The 19,497-nt window shown below is 36.3% G+C and overlaps 1 protein-coding gene across 1 annotated transcript; it reads left to right on the top strand.

Annotated features, from left to right (window-relative positions):
• The first annotated feature begins 204 nt into the window (after window positions 1–204).
• LOC110098865 (protein TIC110, chloroplastic-like) lies at window positions 205–16,838 on the top strand. The gene is made up of 6 exons (XM_020825808.2): window positions 205–852; window positions 7,040–7,099; window positions 7,486–7,609; window positions 7,694–7,762; window positions 7,864–7,962; window positions 16,692–16,838. The coding sequence occupies exons 1-6, from the start codon at window positions 353–355 to the stop codon at window positions 16,809–16,811; spliced, it is 972 nt and encodes a 323-aa protein (XP_020681467.1). The 5' UTR covers window positions 205–352; the 3' UTR covers window positions 16,812–16,838.
• Window positions 16,839–19,497: the final 2,659 nt, after the last annotated feature.

Below are 19,497 nucleotides of genomic sequence, written 5' to 3'. Positions count from 1 at the left end.
TAAGGTGCAACCATATCAGCAATATCGAGTCACGATACACAACAAAACAATGACATGACATAGAAATAATTAATATCCAAACAGCCCTCAGATATTCCTACTATCACTATTTTATTTATACAACCCTACAAATTGGTAATTAGCACATAGATGGGTAATTAACAAATAGATGGAGTCGTTGGAACTCATATATACTTTAGAAAAAAAAAAAAAAAAAAAAAGAGAGGATGGACGGTCTCTTCTCTGCAAAGCCCTTATATTTTCCTCGCTAGCTTATCCCCTTCGCCTCGCCGCGAACTCCTTCGGAGATCAAGAGAAAGCATCCGGAGCAAGGAGGCGGCTTTCCACTATCATGGATTTCTCTCTTGTACTTCCCACCTCATCTTCTCCTTCTCGCCACCTCATCTTCTCCCCCTTTAAACATACCCCCATCCGCGTCCAATCTCTCAAAGCCCCTCGCACTTCCCTCCGCTGCCGTTTCCGACTGTCTGCCGCCGCAGAGGTTGAGGAGACAGTTAGCTTCGGCAAGCCCTCAGTGTTCGGCTTGCCGAAGGATCTTACGGCGCCGCAGAAGATTGTGGATACTTTGCCGCCGCGGGCAAGGCTTGCGAGTTACGTTGTGTTTACCGGGGCAGCTCTGGCTGCGGGGTTTGGATTAGGGTTTCGCTTTGGGGGCAGCCAGGCTACGGGGATCGGAGGAGCTGCTGTGCTCGGCGTTGCTGCTGGGGCTGCCGTATATAGTATTAATTCGGGTGTTCCGGAGGTTGCTGCGTTGAATCTGCATAATCTTGTGACTGGTTATGATGATCCTACGGAGCTGAAGAAGGAGAATGTTGAAGCCATTGTTGAAAAGTTAGTGGGAGATGTATTGGTTTCTCTTTTCAATTCTACATATTAAAGGTTAAAAAAAGTTCTTGTTTTATGTTGTTAGGAGGGCGTGTCATTGGGGCCCAAGTTAAGCTAACAACCCCAAAGCTTTAGGCAATGGGTAAGAACCACTATTAGCATATTAAAAATCTAATTCTTCTTTCACGTGTAAAGTGGGATTGTTCTTCACAGTCACATGCATCTCAATATTTTCCCAATCACATCAGAGTTTTTCACATCAGCCATTATTCCTTCATAAATGAAAGTTTTTCAATACCATAAAGTGTCATACACAAACAGCTCGTCCAACTATGTAGAGCTTGTGGTTGAGTTATGATGTAGTTGATCGGTGGAAGAATTAAACCTGCTAGATGAAACACCCAAATTTGAGAAACAAACTAAGCTCAAAGCTTCAAATCATATAATATTCATCATCTCTCATTCTCCCTTACGACAATTATATGCAACCTTGTAATAGAAGGTTCTAGAAACTAAAAGAAAACATGTAATAAAAAGGTATGCAAGTCCTTATGTTAATTATAACTAGGATGTTCTTACATCATACTCCCCCTTGCGTTAGAAGAGCTCGACTCCGTCGAGATAATAAGCGCGTTATCAAGAGGTAGGTAGGTATAAAAATCATAACCAGATCCCTGGATCAAAGATTCTGCGTCTTTCAACAAAAGCACCATCTTCCCTATATTTTCTAAATGCCACATTTCATTGTTCATTAGTGGAGGATGGTGTTTTTTTGTATGATTCTCTACGGTGATGCTTTATTAAAAAGACTTCACCTGTTGCCTCTCGAATTCTTTCTTCAACAATTTACTAAACCACTGACATGCACTTTCCTGCTTTCCATTATGTATAAGGCGTGGAATTACGACAGTCCAACTAACATCATCTTTTTGAGGCATCAATTCAAATAAACTGATCGATTCCTCTGTCCATCCTCTTTTTGAGAAACTCATCACTATGGAAGTCCAAGAAATAACATTCTTCTCTTGCATTGAATAAAAAAATGCATAGGCCATCGAGCTGCAAGTAAAAACATCCCTGAAAACCATGCCTTTGAAAACTTGAACTGCCTTTTCGATTTCACCAACTCTCAAATACCCACTAATCAAAGCATTCAAACCATTTGGATCCCGCAAACGTGGTGGCATCATCTCATATACTTCTTCAGTTTGCAAAAGCATTCATCTCCTGGAAAAACCAGTGATCATTGTAGCATAGGTTATGCTATTCTTGTTAGGCATTACAAAGAATAGCTCATAAGACTGTGAGTAACTTTGGATCCCTTGCATATGCTGAGATCATGGCGTTTCATGAAGCAGCATTTCTCTTTGGCATTTGTTCAAACACTTCATGTGCTTTGGAGATATCGCTAATGTCAGCATAAGGCATTAGTATAGTAGTCCAGGAAATGAATGACATCACGGAAGGGCATGTTATCAAAGATAGAGCAAGCTTCATCAAGATCTCATTCTTTTCCTCTTTGTGTGATTTGGGAGTTTAAGAACGCACATAGATTGCTAGGTTTCCTTACTTGGGGAATTGGTTGGCATTGCAAGTTGTGGCTATAAGTTATGTAGTCTGTTGTAACTGGACCGTTAAACCCATCATAAATTATGATGGAGAGCTAGTTGTGCTTCTCTAATATCACAAAATGAACAAGATCCTCCCCTGCTCTCCCCGGTGCCCAGTGTCTGCACTCAAAAAGGGCTAAGGACAAGTATGTTTTGGAGAGCATTTGAGTATCTCAAACGCATAAAGCAGTAATTTAACGGAGCACATCGAATTCTTCAAGTGATCGGCTGCATTTGAACAAACTGTAAATAATGGAAATCTACAGATGGGGGTTCTTCAAGTTAACATTCTCAAAGAGATGAGATGCATCGCATGCGGACAAGGTCTCATGCGTTGTTTTGATGGTAATTTGGAGGTGGGGTCGCACGGATGGTACATAATCTAGAGGCAGAATGAGTCAGAGCGGACCTAGGGCTGCAAACGAGCCGAGTATGTGAGTGTTCATGTTTGTGTTTGTTTAACATTAGCTTGTTCATGTTTGGTTCGTGTTTGATTCTAGCTTTATTATTTGTGTTCATGTTTGGTTCGTTTAATTTAAGGGTGTTCGTGTTTGGTTCATGTTTGGTTCATGTTCGTTTGTTTAGTGCTTATCGAGCTTTAAACGAGCTATGTTCATGAACATATCTCGCAAACAATATATTGAACAAGCAAATATTAAATTTGTTCATGAACATTCTAAACAAACAATCTAACAAACATGGACAAATATGAAATATTTCTTGTTCATGAAATGAAATTTCTAAAATAAAAGCAGTTGTATATTTAAAATGAAAATATGATTAATTTCTATGAACATATGTTATAATATTTTATTACTTTAAAATTTATTAATAAAAAATAATTATATTATATTATGGTATAATTAAAGTTTTTATATTTAATCGAACTCGAATCGAGCTTTTTATCGAGCTTGTTCATGAACATCAACTGATGTTGTTCGCGAACATAAACGAGCTGAACACATTAGTGTTCAAGCTTGTTTATTTAAGAATCGAGTATTTAAAATATTGTTCAAGTTTGTTTGTTAGTTAATTAAACGATCACGAACGAGCTTTAATCGAATCGAACAACGAGTAGTTCGTCGAACGTTTGGTTCGCTTGCAGCCCTAAGCGGACCTAGTGGCTGGAGATGCGGGAGCGGGATGCGAGCGAAAGACAGGAGTGAAGGCGCGGAGGTTGTGTGAAACGGAAGCGGAGCTCTTGTCGAATTTGTGCATGAGGCAGAAGGGCACAAGGTTTGGGCGAGTAGTGGTGGGCGGATCGCGAGTTTGTTCGCAAGAGAAAGCGGAGGCAAACTCAAAATTGTGCGTTTTGACAAAAGTAGTGGCGGCTGCTTCGTCGGGTTCTAGATTGCAATCGTCGTGTTTGTCTCTCTCAGTCGGAAAAAAAAAATCTTGTTTGTTCTGCATTGCAGATCAAAGGGTCGATCGACGAGTTCTACATCGCGAGAGCGGTTTGGGAGCGGGAGCGGTTTGGGAGCATGAGCGGAAGCATAAATTTATACCCCTTCTTTTTTGGCATTGATCGCGATAGACCGCCCATTTTATTTGGCGTCAATCTTCATCTATGGCCTATTTTGATGAGGACATAGACATCAGTAGGAGATTCCGGAATATCTATCATCGGAAGCAGCGCAGAGCGACGACCTTGATCAGAAGACTTTATTTTTATTTTGTATTTGTGTTTCTTTTATTAGTTATGACGATTGTACCCTTTATTTGTTTGTGTTTGAGTTGTAGGCCCGAGGGCATTATTGTCTTTCTTTTCTAATTGCTTGGAGGCCTATATATAATGTCCTCATCTTGTATGAGAGGATAATGAATATTGAATGAAATTTTGTTTTCTTTGCTTGATCTCTAAGTGAGCTCATGAGAGGAGATACCTTAGGTGGGTGAGAGCAATACCCGTCAACCTTCGGTGGATTACAAGGTTCGTGGCTCCATTCTTTTCTTTTCTAATTTCATTCTACTTTCATCTTCCCTCCTAACCCCTACCCGCCGTCCTTCCAAACCCCCCATCCCCTTCCCTCCTCCCAAAAATCGAACACCACCCAACACCTCACCCTTGTGCCGCCGGCCTCCCCTCACTGTCCACCACCAACCCCACCCAACCCCTCACCACCGGCCTCCCCAAGCCCTACAAGCCGCCGGCCATTAACCCACCACCCAAGGATTTTGAATTTCAAATTTCAAAATCGTCCATAATTACTTTCCTTAATTGCTTCCTCATTAATTTGGAAAGTTGCTTCATTTAGATTCAAATTCAAATTTGAATTCTAAAACTTACCCTATTAATAACGTATATTAGGAAACCTCCTTAACCTATCAAAATCTGAAATCAATTTCAGATTTAATGACAATCCTCAATTAAATCCTTTTCGGGCCCACATATTAAATGCAAACACCTCAAATCTCCCCTCATGTGGCTGGTCCCCTCTCTAGCCCTTTCTCTCTCCATTTTTTGCCACCTAGACCCTCATTAAATCCCCATTAAACCCCCATTGGCTGCCGCCCAATCAAGCCACCCTTATTGGAATTAATTTGAATTTCAAATTGAAGATTCAAATCCCTCCCAACATGCATGCCGCCGGCCCCTCCATGGGATCTCCCTCCTCTCTCCTAATTAATCTCCCTCCTCTCTCCTATTTAATCTCCCTCCACTTGAATATGATTTTTAAATTTCAAATTCTTACTTCCATTTTCCCGTTTTACTAAAATCTAAAACTAATTTTAGATTTTGTATTACTTTCCCTCTCCAAACCCAAACCCTAACTCCACCAAAAGCAAGACCCTCTTCCCTTAGCTGCCCCTTCTTCATTCCCACCTATTGGAAACCTTTTTGCCTCATGAACTACACTCTAAGAAAGAGGAAGGCCTCCCTCCATCAACAACCCCTTGACTAGTACATGGCCGATCCGGATTAGGATTGTGGATTCCTCTACGACAATCAAAGTTTAGTCAATATTCATCAATCCACCTTCTTCAACCTCAATCCATAAGTGGATAACTCCGTAGAAGATTACATCAATCACACCTTATTTCACGTTGGCGTCATCAATTGAAGAGCATCTACCATCCGGAAGTCGGCGGAACATTTGGTACCCACCCACGTCTTTTCCCTCTTTGGCAAACTTTCGTTGGGCTACTACCATAGGTGTCTTCTCAACATTGGTGGCATCGCTTGGTTTGTTAATATTCTTTTCCGCTAACCCTATTAGACGAGCTTGAGTGAGGGAAACTCAATGTGACTTTTATATTTGTAAGTGTGGGATCTCTTGTTTACAATATTTAAGTTTATCTTTATGATTGAGATCATTCTCAAGTGATTGTTATTCTATCTTGTTATTGATTGCCTTTACATTATTGATGGCATTAAGTCTAAGCATCTAATCTTGTGAAACATTAGTTTATATTGCAAAGGTTAAGTCAATTTCTTTATAATCTCTACTGCAATTCCAATTGGTATCACATCATATTTTTTTTGGCTTCGATCGTCGTCGACAGCCTAGGCTCTGATATTAACTGATGTAGTAGATCAGTGGAAGAATTGAACCTGCTAGATGAAACATCCAAATTTGGGAAACAAATTAAGCTCAAAGCATCAAATTATATAATATTCATCATCTCTCATTCTCCCTTACAACAACTATATGTAACCTTGCAATAGAAGATTTTAGAAACTAAAATAAAATATATAATAAAAAGGTATGCTAGTCCTTAAGCTAATTATAACTATAATGTTCCTACATCAAGTTACCCTTTGTCCGTGATAGAAGATGCTTAACCCATTGAAGTCACAAACTTCATCAGCTAAGTGAAGCCGGCTATACCATTAGCTTTAATTCCATATTGTATAAGGGCTGTATCTTGACTCTATAGTTGAACCACAAAGTGTCAGATGATGGCATTCGATGACTCTAGGTCTATGACAAACCCAAAATGCTATTTATAATACCAAAAATTTGTGCCTAAACTAACTAGTGGTCATATATGATACGGAAGTTTTGCTGTCATAAATTTACGATAAACCCTCTAGTCCCATCTCTTTTCAAATTCTAGCTCTGTCACTGATCACAATAGTTTTAAGTTGGGCAAAATATCCTAATAGACGGATAATTCTAATGAAAACTTTTAAATTAATAAGTAAGAACTATTATTGGTATATTAAGGATTCAATTATTATTTCTTATATGATGGCAGCTATTCTTCATTCTCATGCGGTTTTCAGCATATGGAACATTTTTTTGTTTGCTTTAGTTAGTTTTTGCCTTTGATAGAAGGGTGGTCTAAGGTCTTTAAAGCAACTGTTCAAGATTTTAGTAAATTGAGTTTCTGTTTGTTTGTTTGTTATGTTGTTTGCATGCAAGGAGAGATCGTTTAAAAGATTGCCTTTTTTATTTTCTTGCTTTTATTATGTTCTTGGAAAGGATTTGAATTGAATTGTTTCTTCTTGTAGTTTGATACACAAATGTTGATACTCTATAGCTCTCACATTTCAATTACTGCAAGCTTCTTTCATTTTGCTTAGCTTGATGGTAAAGATGAGACCTTCAGAGAAGACTTTTTGGTTTATGAGTTTGCAGATACGGCGTTAGTAGACAAGATGAGGCCTTCAGAGAAGAATTGCGTGATTTGTATAGTAGGTATGTTGAATGAAATGGACAATTTCCTCATACATTTCATGGAATATGCTGCCGATTTCCTTATAGCTGTATATATCTACAATACCAGGACTGAATAATTGAATCTTAAATGAAATTACCTATATGGAGTATTGAATAGGTAAATGCCTTGCTAATCTTGGCCAGTAGTTTCTTTATGAATATCTTACTAATCCGTGATTTATTTGTTAATCAAACCAATAGCCGGTAAGCTGTCTAGAAATATCATTTGGTGCTCATTCTCTTGTATTGATTTTCTAATGTTTGCTTGAATTTGTTTGGTCATCAAATTTCTATGTTGTGAAAATATAAGAATCTTAGGTTTTTTCTTGTTATACAGAATTTAATTCACTGGATTTTTTGTCCAGGTTTGTATCTTCTGTTATCCCACCTGGAGCTGAAAATCTAAAGGGCAATGAGGTCGAGGCTATCATAAAATTCAAAAATGCTCTTGGAATTGATGATCCTGATGCTGCTTCTGTTCACATGGAGGTGTAATAGATATTTCGTAGATGAAATATTTTTTTTTGTCGTTTCTCCTTGCTGTGAGCTTTTTTTTTTTGGTTGGTTCCGTAGATTGGAAGGCATATTTTTCGGCAACGTTTGGAAACAGGAGACCGCGAAGCCAATGCAGAGCAGCGTCGTGTGGGTTTCTCTCACACCTTCTTCAACTGGCATGACAGTCTTTTCAGAAGATTGAGATGCATTGTCATTCGTTAGTTATTAGTGCTGTGATCTACGTGCAGGCATTTCAGAAGCTTGTTTATGTTTCCACTCTTGTCTTTGGTGAAGCATCAAAATTTCTTCTACCTTGGAAGCGTATATTCAAAGTCACTGATGCTCAGGTATCTGTCTGCTATTGGTTATCTAATGGAAAATCTATAACTACAGGAAGAAAGTATCTCATCTAGCATTTTTTTGCCCACTTGAATGACATATATGAGACTTCGGAAAATGACATACTGAATTATGGAGGCTGGTTTATACTCATATAGCTGTTAAGATCAGATCGGATCCAACGGAATTTGACCTGGAATTATATTGGTGCAAGGTTGTTTAGATTGGAAACGAGACATGACCAAGTATGGAAGGATATGAATGGGATTAGGAAAACAAACTGAAACAAATTATGTCATCATCATGCATTATAGAACGATAAAGCACTGCGTGTTTGCGTTTTTTATGTTTCATGTTGATCTTGATGTCATGGATGTTCTCACTAGACATTTGCAAGAGGATGGACCTTGGTGTATGCTTTTTGCTGATGATATTCTTCTTGTTGATAAGACTAGAGAGGGAGTTGAAGTAAACTTGAATTATAGAGGTCAACCTTAGAGTCTAAAGAGTTTCGCTTGAGTAGATCTAAAACTGAATATATGGAGTGTAATTTTAGTAGCAATAGACCTAGTGAGGGGATTGTGACTTTGGGCGATCAAAACAGAGGCCTTCCGATGACCCGTTTAGGAAAGTTGAGGTATTAGATTTGACTTATTATGAAAGGTAGAGGTAGACCTAAAAAGACTTGGTTAGAAAATATTAGAAGTGATATTTCTTTGTTCCCTAGATTTAAATGAGAATTTGACTTTTATCCGGACACAATGGCGAAAAAGGATTCATGTAGCCGACCCCACGTAGTGGGACAAAGGCTTGATGTTGTTGTTGTTGTATGTTGATCTTGATATTTATGTAAGAACTTGTTGAATATTAAATCATGGATCAACATGTTGATGACATTGATGACACATAATAAATTCTATCCAGAATTAACACAATTATTTTGTTTCAAACATTCAAATTGGTTAAACCGCTCGGATCAGTCTTTTTAAGGCAAGCGGCATCAATGAATAAAAAAGGCTTTAAGGAATGCCAAATAAGATAACATCAACAGGATAGAAAATTCCTAGAAGCTTAGGATTTATAGATTTCTGCTTGGCCTTTTTTTTGAAGAAAAGAAAGTACCCTAAGGAAACTATAATTTGAAAATTATAATAAGAGAACTTTCTAGCGTAAGTGGGTCTAATTGGACAGATATATTAGAAGGATCTTGAGGTGATAATTGAATTCTACCTTATTTGAATTGGACCCAAAAAGCCATTGAATGATCAATTTCAAATATTTAATATTTTGTACTTTTGTAATAAATTAATTTTTTTTAACCTTATAAACCACATGACAATTTTCCTCCTTTCAAATGTCATGGGAATGTAATCAAACAATCATTTTGTTTTATCTTATCTAATGCCAGATGTAAGAATATAGTAGAAGAATAATTTGCTATTCTTTGAATAACGTTAGATCAAATCATACAAAAAATGAAATGATAATCTTTAATACATTGAAAAGTTGAAATTAAGTTATAGTTCTCTTATTTTTTCTAATATAATTCATGACAAATTTTCTCTCTTCAAATCTACGAGGAATCAACCAATCTATAATATTATTATATTGAATCCAATAATTTTACAAAAACATGAAGAATTGAAGAATCAAAATAAGTTTGTAATATCTGTTTGATTGTTATTAATTTTTGGTTTGACCATGTTTAATAATAATCTAGAAGTGAAAGTTTGCTTCATGTATTGATTATGGGCTCAAAGGAATTAGACCGGACAAAATTGAGTATATTTGTAAAGAGAGATTGATACTACCATCCTTACAAACCCAATGGTGATTGTGCAACCCAATAAACCCCTCTATCATTTCATCCTTTACCTTGATGCTTCACTATCCCATCAAATTTCAGATTCAATAGGACATTCAACATTGACTTTATGCATCGCTCTCTACAACAACAATGATGAGATCAAATGTAGCGTAGGCTAGATTTTGATGAGATATTGATGGCTGAATGTCTTCAGTGAAATTACCATTGTTGATATTTTGCCGCATCTATTACCATTGATCATTAAATATACTGATGTGCTGCCATTAACAATGCCATTTTGACAGTGGCATTGAGGATCATTGTCAAGGCTTTGAAAATCGGACCGGTCAATGAACCGGAAGAAGAAGAGGTTAGGGGTTTGATGGTTCGACCGGGGTCGAACCGGGGTCGAACTGGATGACGTAATAAATATTTATTATATTTAAATATTATAATAATGATATAATTATTTATAAATATATTACAAAAATTAAAATTAATTACTTTGATTTGCAGAAATGTTGTCATATCTAACATTATTATACTAACTCTAGGAGACTCTCCCAACACCTACGACATCATTCCAGGTAAAATTATAAAGCAACACCTAGTCACCTACGGTATCATTCTAGTAGAAACTCCCAACACCTACAGCATTATCCCAACACCTACTCAATTACTTTAATGTCACAAACTCATGCCCCAACGTCATAATCGAGGGCAACTTCATCATGGAGATGACTGTGGCCATTAAATGCGGATGGGATGCCATTCTGCCTGGCCAATTAAAGCGGATGGGATGAATACGCGTCCGCCTTGGCATCTCGCGAGCAAATCACCCTCCGTTTTTTTTAGCGAAGAGAGCGGTTAAAGGTAACCGGAACCAGTTCGCCGGTTTAACCGCCGGTTCGACACCGGTTCTGAGCAAAACAGGTTTTACTTTGAACCGTAACCGGTCGGCCGGCCGGTTCGCGGTTCAACCGGTTGAACCGGCCGGTCCGGTCCGGTTTTAAAAGCCTTGATCATAGTGCATATCTTATTGAAGATGAGGAGTTTGTACAAGATACCCAAGAAAATAACCTCCTCATTTTCTTCTCTCTTGATTGTTAGGCAATCACATATACAAGTTGTGGGATACCAAGAAATCCACCTAAACCATATTGCATGATGATTTTGTTTTATAAAGTCACATGCTCATAAGAGAAGATTGTTGATTTTTTTTTTTAAAAAATAGGGGAATCGCTCATTCCTCCCCAAAATAATCCTTAACCTTCTTGATCCAAAGCATAAGTGTTGTCTACAACTTGTATATACTCTTGTAGATCCGATTTCTTCACTTCCTTCTTAGGGCAACCATTATTGATTGTATTTTAGTTTGTCATTGATTGTTACATGTTTTTTGTCGACCATGAATTGCATAGTGAGTTTATAAATTTCCAATCCATCTCCATTTTCTTCAATCATAGTGTTTCAAGCACAAAATTTTGACCTTCCATTGGGTGGGAGTAAAAGATATATAGTGTTTTTCATAACTTTGCAAGTGAATCTTGATTTTGAAGGGCCACTAAATTGGCCCATGTTCTTCCATAAGCACCCTGATGTGAAACGTAAATGCCATTTACTTGCCTAGGTGGCAAGATTAATTAAACCCCAAATCAATTTGGGGAGAGAATGAAAATCTGAAATTAAATTTCAGATTAAGTGGAATTGGCGGGATGAATTTGAATTTAAATTCAAATTTAATGGGGAGAATTAAATTGGATGAGAGGGAATTGTGGGAGGTAATTAGGGAGGCTTAATGAGGGGGCTATTAATGAGATAGGAGAGAGATTATGCCCAATGAGGGGGCCGGCCACATAGAGAGAGGGAGGAGATTATTTGTCATAAGTAGAGTGGGCCCACGTTACTAATCAAAGATTTAATAAAATCTGAATTAAAATTCAGATTTTGAAAGAAAGGAAAGTTTTCAATAATGGGGCTATCAATTAGAATTAATTTGAATTTCAAATTCAAATTGACATCCAATTAATATGAAAGCCTTAAATCAAGGAACTATTTTAAGGAAAGTCTTCAATGCCTCTTGGAAACAAATTTGAATTTCAAATTTGAAATTCCCAAGAGGGAGGCCGGTGGCTTGGCAGTCCCAAGGAGGCCGGCGGTGGACTTATGGGGGCCGGTGGAGGGGATTTAAGAGGAAGAGAGTTTGGTTAGGTAGAGAAGAAATAAATTGGGTTTAGGAAAAAGAAAATCCGGAGCTGCACACCTCGAGCAACACCTCCAATAGAACTCACAAAGAGATCTACAAGCGCCACTTCCTAAAGAACTCACAAAGAAATCTTGGGAATCTCGGAACTCACAAAGAGATCCTTCCACTTCCTCAAGAACTCACAAAGAGATCTTGAGAATCTCGGAACTCACAAAGAGATCCTTCTCCTCTCATGAACTCACTGAGAGATCAAACCAGTAGAATAAAATTTTATTATCAATTCATCATCCCATTACACAAGAAAGGACCTCTATATATAGGCCTAAGAAACTAAAACAAGACACATATGCCCCTAAGGCTCACATAGGACGACCCTCTTAAGTGAGGGTAAAAACAAAAAATTCATAATAAAAATTTAAAAATTACAAATAAAATATAAGATAACGTGGGACGATGACAGCCGTTGATCTTCAGCTCCTCGGATAGCCATGGACGGTTTGATGTCCGCATCACACCCCTTATGTTTTCTGTTTAAAAATGCTTTCTAGTGCTTGTACTTTTTCTAAATTCATCATCGTAGATGATATAATGCTTATGCATCTTGTCCATGCTTTATGCTCATTGGAAGCAACTTGCCAGGAAACTTATCCATCTCTAGGTATTTAAAAAAATGATAGTACAACTTAGAATTAACAAACAAATTTTAAATCAATGATAGTGATGATTAATTGCTTTAATAATACAATACACACATTGTTTATGGAATGAATTACATTATAAGTGCAAGATTAGACTTAACTAAGACATAATATTTTTTATTGATCGAATGAGAGGTTTTTGTATCTTTTGATTGCTCGATTAATGACAAACTATTGTGCTTGTAGCAATGCACATCTTGTTACTTTAAATTGAAAGTTTAAGCGGAGTATTTTTGCCATGCGTTCTTTAGACCCTACTTGAGATATTTTTCTTGCGGATCATTGCTAGGAGCAAAGCTAGCAACTTTTGAGGGAGGATAAATGATGAATGATTTGACTTGATGGACAATAGTCATGCTTGGGTACAAAAATTATAGTAGCAACAATATGATTAATGATGATCAATTGTTCAATGTTGTTTTATTTTGTCCAAGATAATTGGCAATGGCGACGGTGAGACATTTCCTACAATGTCATATTAAACTCATATAACCATTAAAAAGAGTGCATGTTTTAGATATCTTTGGTTTATTTTTTAAAGTGATTGTGAAATAGATAAGGATATTATTGAGAGAATTCAAGTTGAATTGAAGTGGAGGAATACATCGGGCCTAATTGTGTGATAGAAAAGTATCCCACAAACTTAAGAGAAAATTTTATAAGATGGCGGTTGCCAGTTAGACCTGCAATGCGTTATGGTGCAGAATGTTGACCATTCAAAGAGAAGCATAAACTTAAATGTTGCAGAGATAAGGATGCTCAGGTGGATAAATTGCTTTACACTTAAGATATAATGCGAAACAAGTATATATGTGAAAGGGTTTGAGTAACTCCAGTGGCCGATAAGATTAGAGAGAGTCGCCTTAGATGGTTTGGTTAAATAAAACATCGGCCTTATGTGGACCCTATTAAGATAGTATATGTTTTAGATACGGCCTATCTTAAGAAATGTAAAGATAGACTTAAAAAGACTTAGTTAGAAGTATAAAAAATAACAATTTTGTATTATATTAAATGAGAATTTGACTCTTAATAGGACAAAATGAAGAAAAATGATTCATGTAGCCAATCCCAGTGAGAGAGACTTGTTGTTGTTGTTGTTGTAGGCTGTAATCATGGACAAACTTTTTATAAGATTTTATCAAGGGTTGTAAGAACTAAGAATAGTTGGTGTTGATTGAACTTCAGATAAAACTTAAGTTACTGTCAAACAATTACATTTGCCTAATGATGACCAAGAAGTGTTTTTTTCTCCTTCCTTCCTCTCTCTCTCTCTCACCTGGAAAAGGAGAAGTGCTATACAGGTTGGCATGCTTGAAGCAATTTTTAAGTTGTTTCTACTGTAATTTGAATGTTTTAGATTTGAGTAATCAAAATATTCTCTTTGTAGATATAGGGTGTAGGGATAAGGCTAGTTGCATCAATCTTTCTGCAAACCCTATACTAGTGGGAGCTCCATGCATTGAGAGGGTTATGGGATTGTGTGCGGAGGATTGGAGAAGAAAGATAGTAATCGAGAGGCTATTTAAGGAACAATGAGATTATTGTCATGGACTTAGTTTCATAGAGAGGCTATTTAAGGAACAATGAGATTATTGGCATGGAATTAGTTTCATAGAGATGGCTAGATGATTAATTGCTTTACTATTAAATACAAGCTAATGGAAGAACCTATCTAGGTTTCAACTTCTTCAAGGGAGTTTACACCTCTTATTGATCTCTTTGAGACAGTTGACATTGGTTTTCTTAATATGAGATGAAGATAGTTCCATTGCATGTACATTGGATTTCTTCATATGAGATGAAGATAGTTCCATTGCATGTATAGTTACATACATTTATTGCCCTTTGAATGGTCTTTCTTAAAAAAATGAATATCCCTTGAACTATATTTCACAATTATAAGATGAAAACTTGCAAATTTCAGCCTACAAGATCGCTCTTAGGCCAAGCTAATTGTTTCACCCTAGGTGTACTTATTTTGGGGCAAATCTTTGCCATGAAATTCAATAAATCATTCTAATTATTGAATAAGTACCAAAAAATTCTTAAAGGTGTTGATAGCTATCTATTTTAATTTTCTTATCAATTATTTCAAAAATAATATACAATTAACATTTGCATCTTTTATGTGGAAATTTTATGGATTAGCCTAGGTGAAATAATTAAAATTAATGCTGGCTTCATAATATCAATGATGGCAACTTCAACTTTGCCAATTTTAACAATACTTATGGTAGGATTAAATTTTAATAGATCATTGGTATTCATAAAATATTTGGCTTATGTTAAGAAAGGTAGAGGTAGGCCTAAAAAGTATTGGTTATAAAATATTAGAAATGACCTTTCTTTATTAGGTTTAAATGAGAATGTGACTCTTAACAACACACAATGGAGAAAAATGATTCATATAGCCGACCCGACGTAGTGGGATAAAGGCTTGTTGTTGTTGTATTGGTATTATTAAAATAAGAACTAAGATTTTGTTTGAGGCAATTTATACTTTTCTGTTTTTGCTTTTAAGAGGTCTTTTCTCAACAATAATTTCAAATATATTTTTCAAAATCAGCTTTTTAAAGGCCAAATTTTAAAAAAATTGTGAAAAAACTGTCATCCAAATGCGCATTATTTTTTTATTAACAGTTTTTTATACTACAAAAGCAGTAAAAACTCCCTCAAACAAAGCCTAAATCTCCCATAAAAAAATCTGTTCATGTAATTTGAACTCTCAAGGAACTGTGTATTAAAAAAATAATGGTGCAAATACGTTTGGTAAATGCCATTTGAAATTTGCTCATAACTTGTGAGTGTATTAAAGTGATAACTATATTTTGTTTAATTAAAACCCATAGAGAAAACATTATGAAGAAGCCTCATTGTCATTTTCATCATCTTCATCATTAGCCCTACCTTAACTATTTTTGAGATTGGCTTTATAAATCTTCATTTTTCATTCATTCCTATTGAGATATCTCATTTTGACCTAAAGCCTCACCAAGAGCATATCATGTGCTTCGTCTTTATTGTACTAATTCCCATCCATCTATCTCTAAATATCTTTTTCATTGTTTCTAATTTTTCTCTTATTTGAGTGCATGTCTCACTAATTAGAAATATGCCATCTATAAACATCAAGGTGCCCAATTTAAATATCCTTTGTGAGTATTTTCATGGCTAGTATAAAAGTATTGGACTCAATTAACCCTTGTTTAATCCATTTGTAGTTACAAAGCCTGTGGTCACTCCACTACTAATACTAGTCAGTGCTATGGCATGCATTTTTTTTTTGATAGTTTTAACTATCTTTGATCTAGAATTTTGGCCTTAATGCCCTCCAAATCAATTCTTGTTTTACTTGATCACATGCATTCTCTAGATCAATAAAATCTGCACTTTCTATAATTTTTTTTTTTCTGTCCTTAACACAATAAACTCTTGCGTGGTAGATCTTGGCATGTAACCAAATTGATATTTTTGAAATTTATCTAATTTTCTAAGCCTATTATCCATTACTCTTTTCAATAGCTTTATTATATGATTCATAGTTTTGATTAATCTATAGTTAGCATAACGTTGAATATCTTAATTTTTATTTTTTTATTTATTCGTTGAATATCTTATTTATTATTAACTATTGGTTCCAAAATGATTGAGCTTTTTATTATTCTTCATAATTTCATTGAAAGTATTTGCTAACTAAAATCACTACAATATCCTCCATTGCTCTCCTAACATCTATAGGTAGCTCATCTCAATGCCATTGCCATCTTAAAAATTAGTGAGATCATACTTTTTGAAACATTTGCTGGCCCTGCAAAAATAAAATTTATTGTTACTTTATTTTTGTGCTAATTTTTCAGTTATCTATTTCTTGAATACTTGTTATTTTAGATCTTTTATTACATGCAAAATTTTATTTCTATTTCGATTATTGGACTAACTAAACTATTTCTGAGTACTCAAATCAAACTAATAAGTAAACAGCGTCCTTATTGGATCTCATTTTGTTTAGCATTTCGATGTTAGGTTGATATTGCCATACGTGACAATGCTCAGAGACTTTTTGCTGTGAAATTAAATTCAGTTGGCAGAGGTAACTCATTTCTAAAAGCTTTCCGTTGTGCCAACTTTTTATTGGATTTATGATCATTTCAGAACTGGATATTTTGATAGATAAGCCAGCAGGTTTTTCTCCTGCAGCAGTTTTCTAGATGGATTTGCAGTAAAAAATGAAGCAAGTCTTTAACAAACCTAATCACACTTGTTTTCACAATTAAATTTTTGTATACATTATAGTTCATTCATGTTAAAGTACTAAGCTCGTCATTGGCTGTGTTGAACCTATGTTACAACGTCTTATTTTATTCTTTGGTTTGTATAATGGTTAAATCATGCTATACTTTCTGCTTACGAAGAACATAAAATATCCCCACACTGTTTTCTATTTTTTTATTCAGGCATGTAGAATTTTTTTTTTTGAATTTCAGACTGTTAACATGGAATTGTGGGAAATATGTAGGATAACGTGCACAATGCCACAAGAAATCCAAACAGCACAAAAAACCACCTCGAAGGCAGGTAAAGTGATGTAGAACGAACATGCAAAGTTGAATTACTCGAAGAGTTTGCACGCTTAAGTGTTAGAAGCCACAATAATCATACCTTCACAATGAATTTTCTAACGACAAAAGAAAACACTAAGAGCGGTAAAATAAGCTTAGGTTGAATCACACGTGTAAGAGTTAAGATCATAAAACAATCAAGTCAATTTAACGTTGCATACATGAATGGTTTCAACAATAAATTCCTAAATTAACAATGAGGATAGTTGCTATACAAGGATTCCTCACACAACTCTATAATTTACTAGGCTTTAGCGGAGGACTAACACGATCTTAGTGAATCAATTAATTCCACAATTGAAAGTAACTAGGAAAATAAAAGAGTGAGGGAAAGAGTTCACCGAATCCTGGATTTGGGGGCTTTGGGGCAGCAACTAGAAGGTCTTTCCGATCAGGACAGTCGCCTCCTTTGGCAGAAATTCCTCTGGACAGCACCCTGGATCTTGATCGGCGAATTGGGGCAGCAGCTGGAGGATTTTGGAGCAACAAAACTGCTGTTTTTGCTGCTGGAATTCTTCTGGACAGCACCCAGGGATGATTGGACAGCTGCTATGGGTGCCTAGGCAACAGTTTGGACTCTCCAGAAATTTTGGACAGCAAAACAGGAAGTTTTGGACTGTGGGACAGCCAGGAAATTTGCTGTAGTTTTCTAGACAGCACTTCTTCTTCTATCTCTCGGGGGAGAGGGACCCCAAGAAATTCTTGATCACCCAAAAAGACACGAATACAACTAAGGAACTAAGTAAAGAGAAGAACAAACTCTTATATTTCATATAAAAAAAGACACTTACAAACTTTTGACTCAATCGACTCAAGCAAGACACCTTACAACTCTTACAAAAGACACAAACACAAATTAAAACCTAAACCTCCTTTCCAAGAGATGAAGGATACAATGGAGTGGATACTTGCGGAGAGACGAAAGAGGTTAGAAGCCAAGAAGAAGGGTGGAAAGAACTCGCAAGTATCCCCAAGAGATAGAAGAAGAAGGTGGTAAGCTCTTCCAAGAAAATCACAAGGATTTCTTTTTAAAAATTCTCATATATCATTTTTAAAACATCCCAAAACAACACTATATATAGGCATGAGAGGAGAAACCAAACAGCCACAAAACTCTTCATATTCTAAGCAAATGAAAAGCCAACAGTCAACACTAGGAACAAAGCACCAAAGCCACAGAAAAGCCCCCAAACAGTCATGGGAAGCAGCCCAGCTAGGGACCCGAAGAGGCAGCTGCGGAAATCCAAGAGGCCCGCACGGAACTGAGGCACCAAAGCACGGGAAAGGCCACCTAGCAACCAACCGAGGAAGCAAGGGGCCAAGCACGGAAAACAGCTAACATAGGAAATCCAAAAGCCCCATTGGAATCCCAAGGGACAAACTCAGAATTTTAAGAGATAAAACTATAAATAAAAAGCTACATAAATAAGATAATAAATGAACTAAAACCTAGCTAATAATGAGCTAACTTTTAGTTCAATAAATGAACTAAAAACTGGCACATAATGAGCTAACTTTCAGCTCAAAATTTATTGAGCTAGCAAGCTCAAGGGAAGTCAAAACCAAATTTTTTTGGGTTTGATTTGAACCCCCCTTTGCCTACATCAGACTCCCCTTCTTGAGAACTCATCTCCCGATGAGTTAGCTTTTGTTTTCTTCTGAGGAGGTGAAGACAGAGCATCCAGTTCTTTAATCCTTTCTTCATATTTCTTCAGGATCTCTTCTCGTTCTTTCAGAAATTGATCTTGTAAACGTTGCTTCTTCTTCACGTACCTTTCTGTACACAAGTGCATCAACGATTGAAGTTTGTACAGTTCATACAGCAGAGGATTTGATGATTCCGATGGAATCCATCTATCCATTGAAAAAGGGTCTTTAATTTCTTAAGGCTTGCTTTCTTCGATCTTTTTGTCTTTTTCCATTTTTAAAATAAAGACTCAACAAATAAAATGGACTCAAATAAAGACTCAACCTAAAAAACTTAGACTCACAAGACTCATACAACAAGACTTGACTTGACAAACCAACTTAAAAAAAAAACTAGGACTTCCTAACTTGCTCTGATACCAAAAAATGATGCGAGCAAAAAAAAAAATCTCTCGGGGGAGAGGGACCCCAAGAAATTCTTGATCACCCCAAAAAGACACAAATACAACTAAGGAACTGAGTAAAGAGAAGAACAAACTCTTACATTTCATATAAAAAAAGAC

This window comes from Dendrobium catenatum, unplaced genomic scaffold, assembly GCF_001605985.2.
Source record: "Dendrobium catenatum unplaced genomic scaffold, ASM160598v2 fragScaff_scaffold_1523, whole genome shotgun sequence".
In the NCBI taxonomy this organism is placed as follows: domain Eukaryota; kingdom Viridiplantae; phylum Streptophyta; class Magnoliopsida; order Asparagales; family Orchidaceae; genus Dendrobium; species Dendrobium catenatum.
The sequence above is the reverse complement of the archived record's forward strand: the minus strand, read 5'-3'. Positions and strand labels throughout refer to the sequence as shown.

Excerpts from the sequence above, each read along its gene's own strand:
- LOC110098865 (XM_020825808.2), top strand. The coding sequence starts at position 353 with ATGGATTTCTCTCTTGTACTTCCCACCTCATCTTCTCCTTCTCGCCAC. Across the intron at positions 7,610-7,693 it reads CTGCTTCTGTTCACATGGAG|ATTGGAAGGCATATTTTTCG; the intron begins GTGTAATAGATA and ends TTGGTTCCGTAG. Across the intron at positions 7,963-16,691 it reads TCAAAGTCACTGATGCTCAG|GTTGATATTGCCATACGTGA; the intron begins GTATCTGTCTGC and ends TTTCGATGTTAG.